At 41.6% G+C, this 20,061-nt stretch overlaps 2 protein-coding genes and 1 long non-coding RNA gene across 13 annotated transcripts in view; 1 reads left to right on the top strand and 2 right to left on the bottom strand.

Moving 5' to 3' along the window:
- Positions 1-5,470, bottom strand: part of LOC142464108 (embryonic protein UVS.2-like) — a 68,304-nt gene extending 62,834 nt beyond the window's left edge. For 3 of the 9 annotated variants that reach the window (XR_012787593.1, XR_012787590.1, XM_075567266.1), the window contains exons 1-3: positions 5,116-5,470; positions 3,744-3,783; positions 534-664 (exon numbers count right to left, since the gene is read on the bottom strand). The gene's annotated coding sequence lies outside the window, so the exon portion shown is untranslated. The remainder of the gene's footprint in view (positions 1-533; positions 665-3,743; positions 3,784-5,115) is intronic. The other 6 variants (XR_012787594.1, XR_012787595.1, XR_012787592.1 and 3 more) reach the window with 5 other exon arrangements.
- Positions 5,314-6,866, top strand: LOC142464111 (uncharacterized). Its single transcript, XR_012787600.1, has 2 exons — positions 5,314-5,702; positions 6,545-6,866. It is a non-coding gene; the product is annotated as an uncharacterized LOC142464111 (long non-coding RNA).
- LOC142464109 (embryonic protein UVS.2-like) overlaps positions 6,514-20,061 on the bottom strand; it is a 28,879-nt gene continuing 15,331 nt past the window's right edge. For all 3 annotated transcript variants that reach the window (XR_012787597.1, XR_012787598.1, XM_075567270.1), the window contains one exon: positions 6,514-6,865. Coding sequence is in view for 1 of the 3 variants with exons in the window: in XM_075567270.1 (XP_075423385.1) it covers positions 6,855-6,865 (11 nt within the window). In the remaining 2 variants the exon portion in view is untranslated. The remainder of the gene's footprint in view (positions 6,866-20,061) is intronic.

Genomic DNA, 20,061 nt, shown 5'->3' with positions numbered 1-20,061 from the left:
AATGCGTTTCATGCCCTTTCAGCGCTGAGGGTTTAGGAGTAAGATTGGGGCTGGAGGAGTATCTTAGTAGTAAGGAGAACACTGCATTTGAAGCAGATGAACCCCGTTCATATCCTAAGGTCGTCTCTCTTTCCCCACTGTATCTCAAACTTCTCTCCCCCCCACTTCTCTCCCCACTGCATCTCAAACTCTTTCCCCGCCCTCCCCCTTACCTTGAATAAAGCGTAAAATGGCACCGCAGGGTCGTGTGACGTGACATCATTTGATGCAGGATTGCCATGGCAACACATAGGCCGAAGCCGTCTGAATCAAGGTACGTGAGTTACAGAGGCCTCGCGCGGTACCCCGGCATATAATTAAAATGCTTTGGGGAAGAGCGCGGGGCCTCTGTAACCGCCTGCGGCCCGCCAAAATATCTCGCGCACCCCAGTTTGTGCACCCATGGTGAAAGGGACCCCAATTTAGCTACCTGGATTAAATCTACAACAAAACTAAACACAGGTTATAAGAGAATAGAGATTAAGTTTAATTACCCCAGGAGGAATTGCCCCTGTTACTTGTAGTATACTCAGCAAGACAACAGCTGTAGTTTCGAAGTCCATGGTCAGTTTTGCAGCTTCAGCTCAGTCCTAATTTCTCTGCTTTACAGTCTCCCCAAAAAGTCCTAAAATTGCAAGAAGCGAATAAGCTTCATCCAATCAGGTACCAGGAACGTTACGTGAGAAATGGCCAGGGGGCACGGTTAATCATTAGGTTGTGTGTACCTAGGCCAACTTTAGGAAATGAAATGTGCGGAACCAAGAAAATGGGAGGGACACAGGTGTGTGTGTCACAGATAACGGGATTTCAGTAGAAACCCCCAATTACAATGTGTAACGCTGCAATGATTGGGCAGAACCAAACTGTACCTAGGCCCTCATCCTGTTATGTGGTCCCAGCAGCTCACAAGTCCAGACTGCCTGTGAGTTGCTACAATAGTTGCAACATGAGGGGATGTGACTTCACCAGGATAAACTATTAACCCTAGCTCTGTCTGCTATGCCAGGCTATGGAAATATAGCAGGGTACTACATATATTTGGGGGGTGTTTTTTTTAATGTATTTCTGTGGTGGGTTTTTTATAGATGTATTTTGGGGGTGTTTTTCTAATGTATTTGGGGGTGGGGTTTTATTTTATATGAATTTGGGGGTAGGGGGTGTTTATATATATATATATATATACACTCCACACACACCTTTTGTAAAGCACTGTATACACTGTGGGCTCTCCATTCATTTATATTCACACAGATACACACACTCTTACATCACTAACTTTCAGGAACCATTTAACACCTCTAGCCATAAATCACATCCACACACGGGGGAGGGACGAACACAGATAACATTCCAAGAGACACTGTTTTTAAGTATACCCTTTGCTTGCTTCATTCATTGTAACATCGCCGGAAGAAGAGATCAGTGTATCCCGAGAGCTCGCACAAATAAAAGCATTTCGTTAGCCACAGAACGGTATCGTCTATTTATTTTTTGATTATTGAAGCTCGGCTAACACGGTACTGATACCTCTACATATATATATATATTTATATATATATATATATATATATATATATATATATATTTCTTTGGGGGGTGTTTTTTATATGTATTTGGGGGGATGGGGAGTTTTTTGTATGTATCTGGGGGTGGGGGTGTTTTATATCTATTTGGGGTGGGGTTTATATGTATTTGGGGGGTGTTTTTTTTATATATGTAGTTGGGGGTGTTTTTTATATATGTATTTGGGGGAGTTTTTTAATTGTATTTGGGAGGATGGGGGTTTGGTATATATTTGGGGGGTCGGGGTATGTATTTGACTGGGTGGGGGCTTGGCATGTATTTGGGGGGGTGGGGGCTTGGCATGTATTTGGGGGTGGGGGGTTTGGTATGTATTTGGGGGGTTTGGTATGTATTTGGGGGTGGGAGTTTGGTATGTATTTGGGGGGGTCAGGGTATGCTTTTGACAGGGTGGGGGCTTGGCATGTATTTGGGGGGTAGGGGTTTGGTATGTATTTGGGGGTGGGGGGTTTGTTATGTATTTGTGGTGAGGGGGTTGGTATGTATTTGGGGGGTAGGGTATATTGTATTTAAGTTTCTCAATAAAACAGCAGTGATACTTAGCACTACTATCCTCAGAGATGCCCACCTGCATGTTCAGGTTCTGGACTAAAGAATGGTGTTGTAATGGGAAAGTGCTGAATTTTATCAGTGAGAATCCATTGAAGTCTGAGACCCTTATGCCAAAAATCTGTGCGACTGACACCATCAGTAAAATCTGTGTCCTCACACTGATTTAATTGCGCTTCTGTGATACTTGTTTAATACTTTAGTTGTAGCACAAGTTTTCCAGGTGGCAAAAGGTCTCTCCCTTGGATGAATTTAATGAGTACAGTAATTCTGGGTCATGGATGGGACTCTTGGATGTTGCTAGTGGAAAATTGCAATGTTCTGGTTTAAAAAAAAAAAATATGACATGTCCTAATTATTGTGCTAACAAAACAATTATTATTAATCCCAAATGATTTGATGACAGGTCAGCTGACCCTCCCCTCTTCATACCCCTGAGATATGCCCCAATGATTCTTCACCTTGTGTCATGTCAGCTTTCCCTCTGGCAGCTGATTGGTTGGGACACTGCCCAAATTGTGAATAGAAGGCTCATGTCTGGTTGGTTTCCAGCACAAGCAAGAGGAAGAGAGGACCCTCAAATCTTCACAGGACATCTCAGGCTCTCTACACCTCTGCAGGATGGAGGTCACAATGTCCCTCACCCTCTTAGCCTCCCTGATACACTGTAGCATGGGGTTACCTCTGCAGGTAATTAACTTTAGACATTTTGCACACTAATATTTTTGAGCGCTCCATAATACAGATTCAGCAACAAGTTCAAGCTGATGTCTCCAAGGGATGATTTGATAGATCTGTTCTCCTATAAGAAGACAGACCTGTACAATCTCCTCAATAGAGCTGAATGTATAGAATATCGTTCTCTTACTGCTTGTTACATTTAAACATTTCTAATTAAACAAGTGCTTACATTGGGCCTTCTAAATAGGACTTGTGGATTTCACATGTCTATAAGTAATGGTATGTTTTATGTACATAACTGTATGATCTAATACAATTTTCTCTTATAGATTTTCTTTGAAAACCTGGACAAAAAGTGTATGTATTAATTTTTTATTAATATTTTTGTTTTTGGAGCCAGTGAAGACGGGATCCACCAGAGGGTTTGAGCTGGTTATCAGTATTTACCATTCTTCTCATTGCACTTGTACATCACATTATTTATTTTAGTAATTATATTGTTGTAAGCGCCTTGTGTCACTATCACGCATTCAATTCATTCTTTATTAAACAATAATTATTTTATGTGCTTGTCTCACAATGGGTTTAAGACTAAGAAGCGTATTTGAACATTCTGGTACAGTATTTTACCATAACAACCATGATAAATACCACACACATTGTATTAAGGTTTGTACTTATTTTAGCCCTACCATTTTAACTTAATAAACAATTAAAAACATTGTGTTAGTATATAGTCACAATGCTTTGAAATTTAATGAAGGGTAGATATTAGGACATAACATTTTTCATTGATAATTCATACCTATTGATCTAGTTGCAATATAATATATGTACTGTGTGCTACCTGGACAATCTGTTTACATACAATTTCTCCTTCTCCTTTTACCTACCTTAGAAACTGTCAGAGCCTTTTCAGCATTATTGCAGAATCTAACAAAGGTAGAGAAATCTATTTCACTGATGTACGCTAGACGGGAAACACCCGCACCAGCAATCATTCACAGGAGCATATTGTTGTGAATATGATGGTTTAGAACTGATCAGCCACACATGTTGGGGTTTCATTTCAAGGTGATATTTTCCTTTCATTATTTTGTACACAGCCATAAACACATGAAAATGTATTTAAAACTGGGACCCTTCACGTTCTCCCCAAGTCACTGTAAATGGGCTGTTTGCATATTATTCTCTATTCATAACTAGTTAGGATTGTAATGCTTCTTTGTTAAAATGGGTTTGCATCCATATACTATGCTGGGAGGTCATTCCGTGCATCCACTACATTCCCAGGGGAATAAAATAACTTGTATTTCCCCGGTCACTCTACTGCTGAAACTCTAACGCAGGCCCTCTTCCTCTCCCGTCTCGACTATTGTAACCTTCTACTCTCCGGCCTTCCTGCCTTTCACCTGTCTACCCTACAATGTATCCTAAACGCTGCTGCTAGAATCACTTTACTCTTTCCTAAATCTATCCCAGCGTCTCTCCTGCTGAAATCCCTCACCTGACTTCCTATCAAATCCTGTATTACTTTCAAAATTCTCCTCCCCACTTTTAAGGCTTTACCCTCCTCTGCCCCTCCTTACATCTCAGCCCTAATTTCTCACTTTACACCTGCCCGACTCTTGTGTTCTGCTCAGGGATGCCTTCTCTTTAACCCTTTTGTATCTAAAGCCCTCTCTCGCCTAAAACCCCTTACTTACTGCTCCACACCTGTGGAATGTCCTTCTCAATATCCGACTGGCACCCTGTCTCTCCACCTTTAAGGCCCAATTAAAACACACCTCTTTAATGAAGCATATGGGTAGCTCAGTTGGCTGATACTGTACCTCTCCAGTCAAAGTTCTTTCAAGACTTCAGCTGCCTCACATTTTAATGGTGTCTGCAACTAGTATATACAGTACACCCATAACATATATTATCTCTAACTGAACATGACATGTCTGTAGGTATAACTTATAACCTTTGTTCATATAACCTAACCAACAATGTATTGTCAACATAACCCTGTGCAACTCTCAATGTATTATTTCCTGGCAAATCATTTTATAAATAAATATAAATGAATTTACCTGGACCCCTGGCAGACGCAATTACCATAACCCCCTCCTACTGTCTCTGTAAGTTCCCCGTACTTACCACTTAGAGTGTAAGCTCTACATAATGCGTTTATTCCTATTATGCCTCCTATAATGTCAGGTGTATTACTGATGCAAAGCGCTGTGTACATGGACGGCACTATACTAATAAAGATATACATACATGACAGGTGAGACTCCTGATCTCCACCCCTGAGGTGTTTAAATGGGTATAGAAGGGCTGTATGGATATTGATGGTTCTGTCCCCTGTATGGGTGTTTCCTTTGCCCTATGGCGGCAGTTACTGTTTGGTATACGTTTGAGTTACTGTGTAAGTTCTATTTGGCTTCTCAGCCTGTTGCCTAGCAACCCATTCTTCTGGCCCCTCTATAATACAAGGAACCCCTCACCCTGTCCTGCCTTCCTTCCCCTCACCTTTCTCCCCTACAATCTATCCTAAATGCTGCTGCCAGAATCACTCTACTCTTTCCTAAATCTGTCTCAGCGTCTCCCCTGCTGAAATCCCTCTCCTGGCTTCCGATCAAATCCCGTATCCCACACTCAACTCTCCTCCTCACTTTTAAAGCTTTAGGCTAAGACCCCGCTCCCTCAGTCAGCGCGCCCGCACTGCAGACAGGCGGGGCGCTGACAGACACAGACCGCGATATGGGAGGTTGGGCGTGGTTTGAGCGGAGGGACCTGCTACTCCCCCCCCCCCCTCCCTCCACGGGCTCGGGCTGCAGGAGGGAGCTGCTGCGGGCTGCTGTAAGGTAAGCAGCTCCCTCCCCCTTCTGACACAAACGACACACACACACACTACCTTGTGTAGGAAGCTGCCTGATGACAGCTCCCGCTCCCGCCGCTGATTGGCTCATCAGCGCACCACGTGACGCGTCACCGCTCGGGATCACAATTTTCTTGCATCCCCTGGCGGCTGACGTGTCACAGTGCATAGTGAGCCGTGCAGCGAGGGGGGACTGGGACCTGCTCGGAAGGATTCCCCTGCTGGTGGGGAACGCTCATCGGCCGCCCGCGCCACCGGGCGCAGCGGGTCCCAGCCCTTACACTCTTCTGCCCCTCCTTACATCTCAGCCCTAATTTCTCACTATACACCATCCCGACTCTTGTGTTCTGCTCAAGGATGTCTTCTCTCTACCCCCTTTGTATCTAAAGCACTCTCCCACCTTAAACCTCTCACTGAATGCCCCACGCCTCTGAAATGGGGGGGAGCACGAGAGGGGGGGAGCACGAGAGGATGGGGGAGAGCACGAGAAGAGGGTGGGCACGAGAGGGTGGGAGCACGAGAGGGAGGGGAGCATGAGAAGGGGGGGAAGCACGAGAGGGAGGGGAGCATGAGAGGGGGTCTTTTTCCTCCGCAATATTACAAAGATACACCCTTTCCTCTGTTGCCCCACTGCTAAAACTTTGACTCAGACCCGTCTTAACCACAAAGAACGAGGAAGCTCCTGATCAGCGCGGTCTCAAATAACTTTCTTAAGACTAAAGTACAAATCACACAAATAATGAAAAGGAAACATATTCAAACTAGAGTTGTTTTATTTCTTTTGTAAATTGATTCCTTTTTACACTTTATCTATCTCTCAATATGCAGATCACAACGGAGGATAAATATGTTACATTGTGGCTAAAAGTCACAAACGGAAAGTATTTTGGCTTACAGGACTGCAATAACAGAGCACCAAAAATATTACAACTCAGACAGAATGGGAATCAACAGTTTATTAAACACCTGAACAGGCGAACCCAAAATTAGAAGAGGCAAAGGAATGGGATTTCACAGCTTGAGCGTAGTACAAACAATGGCAGCAATCAGCCAGCAATTTCTAGAACTAAAATAATGAACAGAGGAGCAGGAAGAATAGTTTTGGAATGTTTCAAAACTGTTGATTTATTTCCGTCCTTCAAGCTTTAACTGAAAGAAAAAGAGAGAGTTAATGTTTCATTGACATACAATGTAATATCCAATTCACAGACAGGTATTTCAATATTTTAATCTGTCCCTTGTGTACAAATAAACAATTGAACTGATGAAGAAATTCTTCTAATGAAAACATTTAGTAGGCCTAATGTATGAACTCACTGGAATTATATACATTGGTAAATATCATTAAACCATAGAGGGGAGATGTATAGAGATATCTGCTGTAGCACATATAAAGATACCTGTTTATATTAGAAGGTTGGAATGGTAGGTAATTCTGTGGCTTTGTATAGAACACATTCAGTTGCAGAATAATGGTAGGAATGTATTCCCATGAAATGCTGATTTCGTATAGACAGAGTTGAGTTTTATTTGTTTACAAAATGTTTTAACAGGAAGTACACCGTACATTGAGAGTTACCTCTCGTTTTCAAGTATGTCAGGGCATAGAGTCATGATGACAAATACATGGTTACAAATACATAGTTACATTAAGTGAATGTAGTTCTTTGAGCATTTCGCAATGATGTGTGTTGTAGTGATGTGTGATGTGAGTTGCAGTCAAATTGGCATATTGAATTGTAGAGGGTATCAATTTTTCTAAGGTGAGTTTGTTTTTTTTTGCCATATACTACTTTATGTCCTCATAGTCTAAAATTGGCATTAGCATCTGTTGTGCAATACGCTTTCTGGCCAGCAGACTTAGGGAGGATTTGTTCATATAAACTACACCTAGTTTGGCATAGGTTTTGGATGTCATGGTATCAATGTGCATCCCAAATGTTAAATGTGAGTCAAACTATCTGCCCAAATATTTAAAGCTAGTAATGGGCTAGGATGGTATTAGCGTTGGTTCTGATCTGAAGCTCATTCATTGGAAGCTTTAGAAATGTAGCTTTGGTTCCAAATGCCATTGTTACAGTCTTGTCAGTGTTTAAAAAAAAGTTTGTTTTGGGAAGTCCAATTTTCAAGTCTTAAAAAGTCAGATTGAAGTATGTGTCCAAGATTGGAGAGTCTTGGGCTGTGTGCATACTGTATAACATTGTGTCATTCGCATACACATGTATTAAAGCTCAGTTAAAAGCTGTAGGAAGATCATTGATGAAAACTACTGAAAAGTGTAGGGGCCCCAGAACAGAGCTTTTCGGCACAACGCAGGTGTTCTCCAAGGGGTTGGAGTTAGAGCCCGAGATAGACACATGTTGGGATCTACCTGATAGGTAGGAGTGAAACCAGTTTAAAGACTCATGTCAGAGCTTAGCCGCAGTGCGAGATGCGCCAGGACAGTGATTTCCCCCGGCGGACCTTACACTGGCCCTCCCCCTTATCCACATATACCGAGCCAAGCTAAAACAGCATACTCCACAGTGCTTAATTTCCCCCCAAGCCCACCCTCGTTTTGAAATCCTAGTTGTCAAAATCTGCCTCCCTTTTTCTAAGCCATTGCTGGCATCTACCGCCCCCAAAACTACAATCCCTGACTGATATCATCCCGTTTCTTGGCTTAATTTCCTTTCTGCATGAGAAGTGTGAGCTGTTAGTTCTTGGGGATTTCAATTACAATGGGCTTGTGCAACGGTTATGCTCACCACAAACCTGGACCGGACCACAGGCCTGAGGTGGGGATAGATATACACCGACCTTAGACCACAAAGCCGGATCCGTGTTGCGAATTCCGTGGTCAAACGTAGCGGGGTCAGGACTGGAGAAGGCAAGATAATCGGTAGACAAGCCAGGGTCAGGGCAGGTGGCACAGGAGCGGAGGTCGCGGTCACGAGCAGAGATCATCATCAGGAAAACAAGGTAGAAGTCGCTTCAGCGTAGAGAGTGACATGAGTGAGATCTCGGTGGTAGTGTGCGGCTTCGTTCAAGTGACTGGGTATGAGGCAATGGAGGTATTGAAAATCTTCTTACCTCATTGTCGAGCACTCACATCTGACCCGAAGTCCCGCCACCAGTAAGGATCTGTAAGGATTACGGCTGTACCTCGCCCCCGCTCATCCTCTCGCACGCTCCCGCTCACGCATGGCGTATCTGCCGGCCGAACTCCATCTCTGGTTCACGCAGCGTGGATGCGTGCAGCGATGATGTCACCCACCGCCTCCGGATTGAACAGCGCACGCACTTGTCTCCCAAGCTCCGTGGCAACAAGTATCAACAGCTCTAACAGCTGCATCTGCTTCTCTGACCCAGCCTATCTCAGGCTTCCACGGAAGCCATGCCTCCACTCCACCTCCCTTGGGGATTGACTCGTCCTGCCTATATATGCTCAGTTGTGCCACTGGCACATTGGCTGAGCATAGATTCTTGTAGCTCTATGTTAACCTCTTCTACCTTGCCTTATTCCTGTTCCGTTCCCTTACCTTATAGATTGATCTCCTGTGTACCGGCCCGGATTCCTTTTGGACCTTATGTCTCTCTGGTTTTCTGAACTCGGCTATCCCTGACCCTCAGCACTTCTCCAAACCTAACCACGGCATTGCACCTCAACTATCCAACTCTCTCCAGACCTGACCTCGGCTATAGTACCTTCTACGTTCTGGACCTCTCCTACTCTGACCTCGGCAAGTATAAAGACAACCCTGACCTCTCCACCCTAGACTCAGCTACCAAGACTACCTACACTCCAGACGTGGCCCCGTGCCTGTGGCTGGTGTTTATTACCTATTCCCATCTCAGTACTTGTTTGTGGTGAGCACAGCGTTACACGATCCATGCCGCACGTCCACGATTCCAAAGGAACTTCCGCATCTCCCCTCCGGGTGCTGCCAAAAGTAGAAAGTAACAGGCAGTAGTGTAGAGAGTTTCAGGGTACTCACACAGTATCCACAATTCCAATGAAAAAAAGATGGGGTACCCAGGTAATCAGGAACTAAAAAAGGCTTTATTAGAACATTAGTAAAAGGTGTTCAATAGGGAACAGTCCTCCCACGCGTTTCACGCAAGTGTTGCGCTTTCTCAAGGAGTGGTCCATCTTTTTTGGATTGGAATTGTGGATACTGTGTGAGTGCCCTGAAACTCTCTACACTTCTGCAGGGAAATTTAGCAGCCTAAATTGTATGGCGTCTGCAATATAAAATAACACACCACCACCGCTCTAGTACCTGTCTTTCCTACAAATGGAGTATCCCTAAATAGCGATAGTTGCATCGAGGGTTTTAGGAGTTCCCAATGTGTCACAGTAGACCAGGACTCTTAACACCATTTATATTTAAGGGATCAGTTAATAGGCAAACCAAGGCAGTGAAATAAAATGAGGTTTATTAGGCGAAGACCTCGGAACAACACAGAAATACAAAATACAGACATATACACACTTAATGTGGTCTGGGGAATTAGATGTACCTTACCTAGGTGCAGGGTGTCCGCTTGTATGGGCTTACCCAGAACATATGTCCTGGACAGAAATCCAGCAGAAAATCCTGACCGGGACCTAGTCCTGAATCCCCTGGAACTAATTCCGGCAGAAAATTTTGACCTCCACCACTAGTTCGATTTTGAGAACTTGGCCACAAAAGTCAGGACTTAGGGCCTCATGCAGTAAGCGTCGATTATGTGAAATCGGCAATCTTACCGATTAGTCATGTTATTGGCGTTTTTTCCTCTCCGTATGCAGTAAGTGCCGAATACATTCAAAATCAACCCGAAAACAAATCCGCCCACTCTCACGATGATTAGCCGATCACACACAGGTGTATCGGCGTGCGTGGCGGGGTGCTGTTAGGTTGCCCAATCACAAATCTTGCTGAATCAGGCGAAACAAGCATGTTTTGGATTGCGCGCCATATTTAAAGGCAACGTGTACTGCTAATCATTCTCTGTGTTGTTGGGAGTGAGAGAGAGAGAGACGCACAGAGCTGGCTGTTTGAAGATTTGCATATTGACTGAGAGACTTGTTGTGTATTGGGTGAGCTTTGTCCATTGTTGTTTTGTTTACATCTTTGTCTTGTTTTATATGTGGAAGTGTTTCGTGTGATTGGCTGTACATTTCTTGTCTGTTTTTTGTGAGTGCTGGAAGTATGCCCGCAAAGCTTGGGAAGAGTGATGCTGGTGGGAGTGGGAGTGCTACTCGTGGGAGTACGCGTCGGAGTGAACGTACTGTTCAGGGGAGTGATGTTGCTGAGAGTGAGAGTGGTGTTGCAGGGAGTGGGAGTGCTGGTGCTGCGAGTGGTGTTGCTGGGAGTGGGAGTGCTGTTGCTGGGAGTGGGAGTGCTGTTGCTGGGAGTGGGAGTGCTGTTGCTGGGAGTGGGAGTGCTGTTGCTGGGAGTGGGAGTGCTGGTGCTGGGAGTGGGAGTGCTGTTGCTGGGAGTGGGAGTGCTGGTGCTGGGAGTGCTGGTGCTAGGAGTGTGAGTGCTGGTGCTAGGAGTGTGAGTGCTGGTGCTAGGAGTGGGAGTGCTGGTGCTAGGAGTGTGAGTGCTGGTGCTAGGAGTGGGAGTGCTGGTGCTGGGAGTGCTGCTGGTGGCGCAGTTGCTGATGGGGTGGATGGTGGTGGCGTGCTTGCTGGTGGGCAGCTTTTGGAGGCTCTTCCATTGGAAGAAGGAGAGTCCAGTCAGCACCAGCCAAGCTCTGACCCTAAACCTGCTCGGAAGAAACGTGTGGAGAAGCCACGTAATCCTCGCTTCAATGACCAGGAAAATACAGCTCTTGTCACTGGCATTCTGGAGCACTATGACAGTATATATGGACATTTACTAGGTAAGTGTACATTTACATTTATTATTCAAATACATGTGATCCTAGGTCATCTGAGTTTTGTTCATATGCAAATATGGCTTCACAATATCTTTCTATGTTAATTAGTCTGGAAACACAGCTTTTTAGCATGCCTTACAAGGACAACTAAACACAGGCGGTCAATTTGCCATAACTGCATACAATATGAATGCAACCTTGCTTACATGTATAGGTTTAGTAGTGAATGCTCATGTGCTTCACATATTACACATAAAACAGCATGTTTGCTATCTCTTGGAACAGCTAGCAGTGTAGGAAACTGGTGCTTATATTATTATTCATTTACCTCATATATTTGATATGTTTTTCAAGGGCGGACAAGTTCAGCAAGCAGAAAAGAAATGTGGGACACAATAGTCATTGGTGTCAATGCGTGTGGGAATCATGTGAGGGACAAGCGGAATTGTCACAAGAGATTTGATGATATTAGGTCCAAATTGAAAAAGAAAATACAACACCAACGCGTGCATGCTACTGGCACTGGAGGTGGGCCCACACCACAACGTCTCATATTAAGTCCATTGGAGGAGCTGCTTCGGGCAAAATTACTTCCCGTCGTCGTGGAAGGCTTACCTGGTGACCGTGATATAGGAATTTACCCCTCACAATTTCCACCAGGTGAGAAATATTACTGTACTAGGCGTGTCGTTGCTTACAGTTATTTTGCATAGTTACACTGCTTTTTATACTGTCTTCACAATATAAGCATACCTGCATCTATATATGTATATGTCTGATTCTGTATATATATATATATATCTAAATAGACATATATGTTGTAGTCCTACTAAAAGCAGTAACTAATATAGCACGTGCCATTGCGTGCTCATTTACATGTGAATTCCCAAAATGCATTGCTGCAGTGGAAGCAATTGATGGTGGGCGAAGATGGGGAACAACAGGGTAGTACACATGTGTAACACATGTTAATCAGAAATTATTACTAGCTACAGGTACAGAACAGAAATATGTAGAATATTATTGTGTATTTATTTATTTTACTCCGACAAACATGACATTACTGCCTATTTTAAGCATGCATCAAATATATTGCATGCAACGGCCTACAAACATCACTTGCACTAACACATCTATAGTTGTTTATGAAAAGGTCCATTTTTGCTTTAAGTCATATACAGACAGCATAATGAGGCACACGTATCATATTTTATGTCATTGTTTTCATAACTTCAAAACTGCACACGACTATTTAGCTCATCTACCATTGTGTTAAAGCAGCTGCAATTAATATCTCATCACAGCATACACTTCAACAGAGGGGGTGGGGTTCAGCACACACACTAATTACAGCCTCATTTTAGGGGCAACTTAGTTCACACCATTTTCACCTGTTTCAAGTAATTGAAAGGTGTGGCTCATTAGGCTTTTTGGGGAAGGGAAAACCGTTCTTACAACCTCACTAGCACAACTGAAGTTAATCACACTCATTTGAAAGCTTCACTTTAGCTACTAAATGCCCCAACAACTCATTACTTATCAAACCGTACGTCACACATTAGTTCACTCATATCTATAGTTGAACTACTATCAACGACACATTATCACACACTGCATGTCTTGTCTTGTTTAGTCACAGCCACATTCATGTGTGCCACATCTTATATTAATGTACCACACATATCCTCTACCAAAAACAACACTTTTTGCAATATGACCACCTTCATGATAACCATTGTGAATGGTCATCTCATGATAGTTATGTACATTATGATACTGATATCACTACACAACATATGATTTTTATGTACAAATTTAATGTATTTTTCCTCACGCATTACTGCAGAACCATAGTATGTTGTATGTTAGGGAACTCAAAAGTTCTAAGTACACAGGCATGTACATTGTTATTACAACTATTTATGTTCACTTTCACACACACATTTTGGGTTAAGGAAATGATGCTGTTAGATACTCATAAATACAGAACATACAATAACTGTTTGTTCAATATTTACACATGTAAATGTAAAACTTATGTTATTGTTATATATAGTTGCCCCTGAAGGACATGTGTCACCTGAGACTGAACAAGTGTCTTCACCTGGGTCAGCCAGCTCAACACACCTAGAAGGTGAGTGTATCAGTTGGTGGCCATATAATATGTGCTCTTCTCTATGTTATGTTGTCATGTTCATTATTTGTTTTGCACATCTTCTTTAAATAGGATTACTTAGTGTCAGTGAAAATGAAGTGTAAGGCAACTTGTATTGTGTTAGTGATGTTAACTATCATGTAGGAGTTTTGAGTTTACAGCAAGTTTTCATTCACTCATATTTCATACTGAGTCCAAACATTATTCTTAAGTCAAGGTAGTTTTTAATGTGAGGTTATAAAACGTATGGAAACATGTTAGTTGTTACTTATGACACAGTACAATTACATAGTAACACAGCAGAGATTAACATGACATTTAATAATTTGTACATTTATTTGTAGAACATGATGAAGAGGATTATGATGATGATGATGATGACGCCACCGCCATACACACACAAATAGAAGCAAGTGACCATGAAGACGTTCCAATTGAAACTGTTTTACCGGCAAATCGTCCAGCAAATACGACATACGATGCAATTGTAGCTTCTGAGGGAAAAATTGTGGAAGCAGAAAATCGTCGCCATTCTGACTTCATGACAGTGCTGGAAAGGATGATTGCACTGCAGGAAGAAACAGTTTCACAATTGGCACATCTCCACAGAGTCTTCATTGAAGTGCCGAAACAGTTGCAAAAAATCAACACCTCATTCGAAGCATTAGTTGTTCAGCAAACACAAGCTAATTACTGGAGAATGACTAATGTACCACAATTCAACACCTCCCAGCCAGGATCTGTTCATGCAGGTCAGTTTTCACCACATTCATCTGATATTCATTCACCAGGCCCAAATGTTACCGGTCAAGTAGCAGAGATTGCTGTGCAGGTTCCTGACGACATACTACCACTGCCATCTGTACAAAATCAGCAGCTGACACCTACAAAGGAGCCCACAAAAACAAAATACAAGCAGTTACTACTGACCAGTTTTTGGTCAAAAACAACAAAAGACACACATGAAACAGACCAACCATCACTTGTGCAGTGTCTACCAACTTGCTCACAGTCACTACCCAAAAGCCCTGTAGGTGAATCACTGCCCAAAAGCCCTGTAGGTGAATCACTGCCCAAAAGCCCTGTAGGTGAATCACTGCCCAAAAGCCCTGTAGGTGAATCACTGGCCACAAGCCCTGTAGGTGAGTCACTGGCCACAAGCCCCGTAGGTGAACAGTCACTGCCCAAAAGCCCTGTAGGTGAGTCACTGCCCACAAGCCCTGCCCGTGAAGTGCCAGAGGCCACTCAAAGTGGCTCTGCTGTGCCTAAAGTTGGTGGCAAAAGAAAAAGGAAAATTCAAGAGACAACAAGCAGGCCTGTTACTCGCTCGCAAAAGGAACAAAAAAAATAAATGTTATAATTCAGAAAATATGTCTTTGGCCTTGTTTTGTTGACTTCACATTATCTAATTACTATTGTATGTATGCTGAAGACTGTGTTGTTTCCAAACTTTCAAGTATGTTCTTGTACACGTGAAGTTTTGGAAATGTTAACACTCAATTAATGAATAGTGTTATAAATATTTATGTATTAATCGTCTGTTCAGTAATGGTCCACCTGGAACCAGTTGCAAAGTTTAGAGAAGCTGCCATTGACTTTGCAGCAAAACATTGCATTTGGGTGTGTTAATTGATGTAAGAATTGCATATGCATATTAGTCACATGCATTTATAAAAACACCTAAGTAACTGCAAACATCTTTCTTGTACGTGTACAGCAGGATTATGTGTAAATTATTACTTACCTTTGCCTTGCTTGGGCATTCTAATTTTGTCCTTTAATCATTTGTGTGTTCTTGTTTCAATAACATCTCAGAATGTATAAAAATATATATACACACACACTGAGTGTGTGTGTGTGTGTGTGTGTGTGTGTGTGTGTGTGTGTGTGTGTGTGTGTGTGTGTGTGTGTGTGTGTGTGTGTGTGTGTGTGTGTGTGTGTGTGTGTGTGTGTGTGTGTGTGTGTGTGTGTGTGTGTGTGTGTGTGTGTGTGTGTGTGTATATATATATATATATATATATATATATATATATATATATATATAGTACTATATAAACTGGTATACATGTATTTTACAAACTAATACACTTCATGCTTCCTTGTGAAAGCACACTATTTTAATAATACAGGCATAATGTTTGAGAAATATCCTAAGTATGAGACTCTAACAGTATTGTGCTTAAACAAATGTTTATTACTTCATTCAATCATGTTTCTCACCATTTAAATAGGTTTCATACAAGGTATACTTACTGCCATCAATGTTGTGTGTACTCCTGCAATATTAAAATAAATAAAATATAATATATAAATATATATATTTTTATAAGAGAGATATATTTAGATATATATATATACACACGTATTTAAACTCATGCAGACAGGGAGTTAACCAGACTTTCACATACACACAGAAATGTAAGCGGGGAAAAAACATTTCTTTTTGCAGGTGTGTGTTTGTACTGATATGCCTGGCTAAGAAATATTTTCACACAGTGGTCTTTGTTAGTTTTCAAAAAAACACTATGTGAACGCATTCAAATTCTAGGGATGTTTTTCACAAACGAGATAAAAGAAGGAGAAATGTTTCTCCCACAGTCCCATATCACAAACCACAACTGTTAACCCAATTAGACAAACAAATCCAATTGGCGTTTGAAATAAGGAGTCAAAGTAGTTAGTTTTGTTGACCTTGACAAGGAAAAACAGGAGTTTGTTAGCCATTCAGCACATTCATTTTGATGAGCAAATAACACAGACCTGCACACAGCTTTTGTGCTACTCAGACATGGCTGATGAATTCGTTAACAATATTAATCCCCTTTTAGGGTATAAGTACATGATCTGTGAAGCCATCTTGAACAGTCGCGGACAGAAAGCAAGCACACGCCAAATCGATGATTTCATTCGAGCAAAATATCCTTATTACCAAGACCGTAAGCATGCACGGAATTTTAATTCCTCAATAAGATTCACTTTATCAAGTAATGACTTTTTTGAACGTGACCAGGATAAGCTACAACACACCTATGGTTTCTGGAAGATTGCCCCGGAAAAACAATTTCTCCTGAAAGACGGCACTTATATTGTCGTGAAAGGCATATTTATTCCTAATGGCAATAGCAATGTATCCGCTACTACTGATCCGTTTGAATCGATACGTGCTGCAATATCTGCAGCCTCCATTCCTGAAACCCACATTGTACAAGAACAAAAGTACTATGATTATGTACCAAGCCTTTCAGCTGAAAATGCATTGGAATGGGAACCCGAAGAAATGAACCTACCTCCCGACCAATTATTTGAAGAAAGCAGTGGCGATTCCTATGAGCGCATCCTGGAGGAGATATGTGTCATACTGGATTCAGCGGTTGGGTCAAGCGTGGATGAAAATGCCTTGCATTTCTGGAGCGACCAGTTGCAGCCAGGCGAAGAGTTAATTCTAGAAGAATGGTAAATATAACAATCGTTATGCGTTGACTCTGCGTTTAAATTTTTTTTTTTTTTGTAACCACCATTTTCCCTTTCAATGCGTGGATACAGCGTAACATTGCAGACTGCATAACATGTAGCGATCACAAACAAATTGTTTCCTAATACAATATAGTAGAACCTGAAAGAGTAGTACACATTGCTGACGGTATACATATACGTACTTTCCTATCCCTTTAAACATATTAGCAACATTTTTCCATAACTCTAACACATACCTGTTTTGTTATCATGCAACATCTACAACATTGAAAACCGGGTCCACCACGTATGACGTGGGACCCTTGTCATGGGCCAAGGCGTCCTTAAAAAGGATTACGGATGTAAGTCCCGCCCCCAAGCGACGTGCGCGCCTCAAAGCCTATTGGCTGTCATGTTTTGTTATAGTAACGGTAACTGCAGTGTGTGATGCGTGCGGCTCAGTGTTTGTAGGCATACCCTGGGCGTTAGCCGAATGTTAATTGAGTGGGAGGAGTGTTAGCGTGCGTTTCACGCTGGCTTAACATGACGTCACACGTATTGCATTTGCGCATTGTGTTATCGGCCGTCCTTTCTGTCCAAACACGTCTGGTTTAAAAGAATACAGATGTACTCGTTTAGAATGATTTTAGTTTCATCTTCATTGTATTTGAAATAAAGATGTGATGTTTACTGGTATTTTCTACATGTATTGAACGCACAACGTTCGCTTTGTTTTGCGCATGCGCTAACAGTTAGTGGAGCCAAGCGTGAAGTGCGTGCGCACACTAAGATGTGCGCGCACATTTTTCAGTATACAGGCAACGTTCACTTCATATACATAGTTATGGCTGCTACAAATGATAATAAAAATTACATACTGATGTACACTTGTAGTTGTAACATATAAATGAGTGACGTGTGTATGTACACAATCATATAGAGCTGTGTAACGCGTTGTCACGGATACATATATAGTAAGGTGCCATCTTTGACCATCATGTGTTTGCTGTATTTCAGAGATGTCGGGGAAGATACAATCGGATCAATGTATGATTTCAGAAGAGTCTACCTTTATATGAGATGATTGTGAGGAGGAGCCACCGACTACTATACTACATATGGAACTAATTTTATATTGCTTGCAGCGCTTATTAACAAACAATTAAAAAAGTGATACCCTTATGCCTATATTGCATAAGCACTTAATTAACATAATGATGTTGCAAAATAGTGCCTCTTGAATTTTTCTTGAGTGTTCTTTAATGACTACTAACATTTTATGACATGGTGTGTTTTTTATATAACAACCATTCCCACTCTGCTAACACATTTGTGTATTCTATTGTGTAATGGAACGTATGACTGTCGAAACTATGTAACAATAATAATAATAATAATATGAGCATGTTCATGTATAGGGCTGCTAGTTGTACGCAGCGATTTACAGACACATGTTTCAGCCTGAGGTCCCTGGCCCGTGGAACGTACAAATGTTTTTTTGCCGCATGAGGCACAGGGAGATAAAGTGACTTGGCCAAGGTCACAAGGAGCCCACACCGGGAATTGAACCAGACTCCCCTGCTTCAAACTATCAGTGCCAGTGTGTGTCTTTACTCACTGAGCCACTCCTTCTCCCAATGTAAAGGACACTTACAACCAAGTAGCCATTTATATTTAAAATCTCTTGTTACATGGGTATGTAGATAAAATGGTTTGGGACTGTAGCAAATAATGTTACTGGCCAGATGTTATGGTCCCCTCCAATGCATGATGTTCTGAATATGACATCACCATCATGTTATGAAGTACGTTTCTGTGTATATTTCATTAACCTAACTAACTATAGTTTACGGTGTTTATTAATCGTTTAAAAATACATAGTATAGTCAATATGATGATATAAGCTACCATAATAAAGCTGGTGTTATCATTTGTCGGTGTTATACATGGATCCTACACCAATTGATAGAGACACAAACAGTTGTCTTAAAAAGTGTGTCTATGCTAGTGATGAATGTGCTCCCGTAAGTAAACAAATAAGTACAGTTATCCCCTTTTCTCCAAACACCTCTATATTACATTAATGGAAATTATAAGGAAACATACATAAAATGTGATGAAATGTGAGTAATCATTTTGTAATACAATGCACATGAAACCTCAAGAGTAGCTAAATGCATATACATGATACAGAAAGTACATATATGTAACATTTGTGTTTAAACCAATATGTTGGGTTTTTAGTTCAAATAATTATAGGAAGATTGAGGTAGCCACATCTTATGAGAGATGTCAGCAAATATACATACCATGATCAGTCATACTGCAAATATACCTATAATGCAAAGGAACAATATATAAATTGCAAACATTGACATGCCATCTTCAGTACCGTAAACAACACATCAAAGTGTGTATTTGGTGTTAAATGTGCAACACCATGTATATTTAATGACATTCAAAATGTAAATGAGCCTGGTGTACACATCATATGGATGTACATGTTACACTGCACCAATAACATTGTATGTAAGCATACTAGAAGCATGAATGAGTATGGGCATAATATGTGTATTGTGTTAGCATAAGGAACAACACAATGCTAAAATATGAGTGCTTTGTTACCCCAGTTGTATTCACATACACACAACTAAAGTACAATTGAAGAGGGATTATATAACCTGTGCAACAATAACATACCGGTGCCACATCCCTTTGTGCACACAGCAGAGAAAAGAAAGGTGTGCAACCCATATTCATCTGTGTCCTAACAGAAGGTTATATAAAAAAAAATTATTGTTAAGATAACATAATGTAAGTATAAAAGTAGAACTTGGAACATATCTGTTTTTACTTACAAGAAAAAAATGAATTGATGAGATTCTGG

This window comes from Ascaphus truei, chromosome 12, assembly GCF_040206685.1.
Source record: "Ascaphus truei isolate aAscTru1 chromosome 12, aAscTru1.hap1, whole genome shotgun sequence".
Classification (NCBI taxonomy): domain Eukaryota; kingdom Metazoa; phylum Chordata; class Amphibia; order Anura; family Ascaphidae; genus Ascaphus; species Ascaphus truei.
Note: the sequence above shows the minus strand (reverse complement) of the source record. Positions and strands in the feature narration are given on the sequence as shown.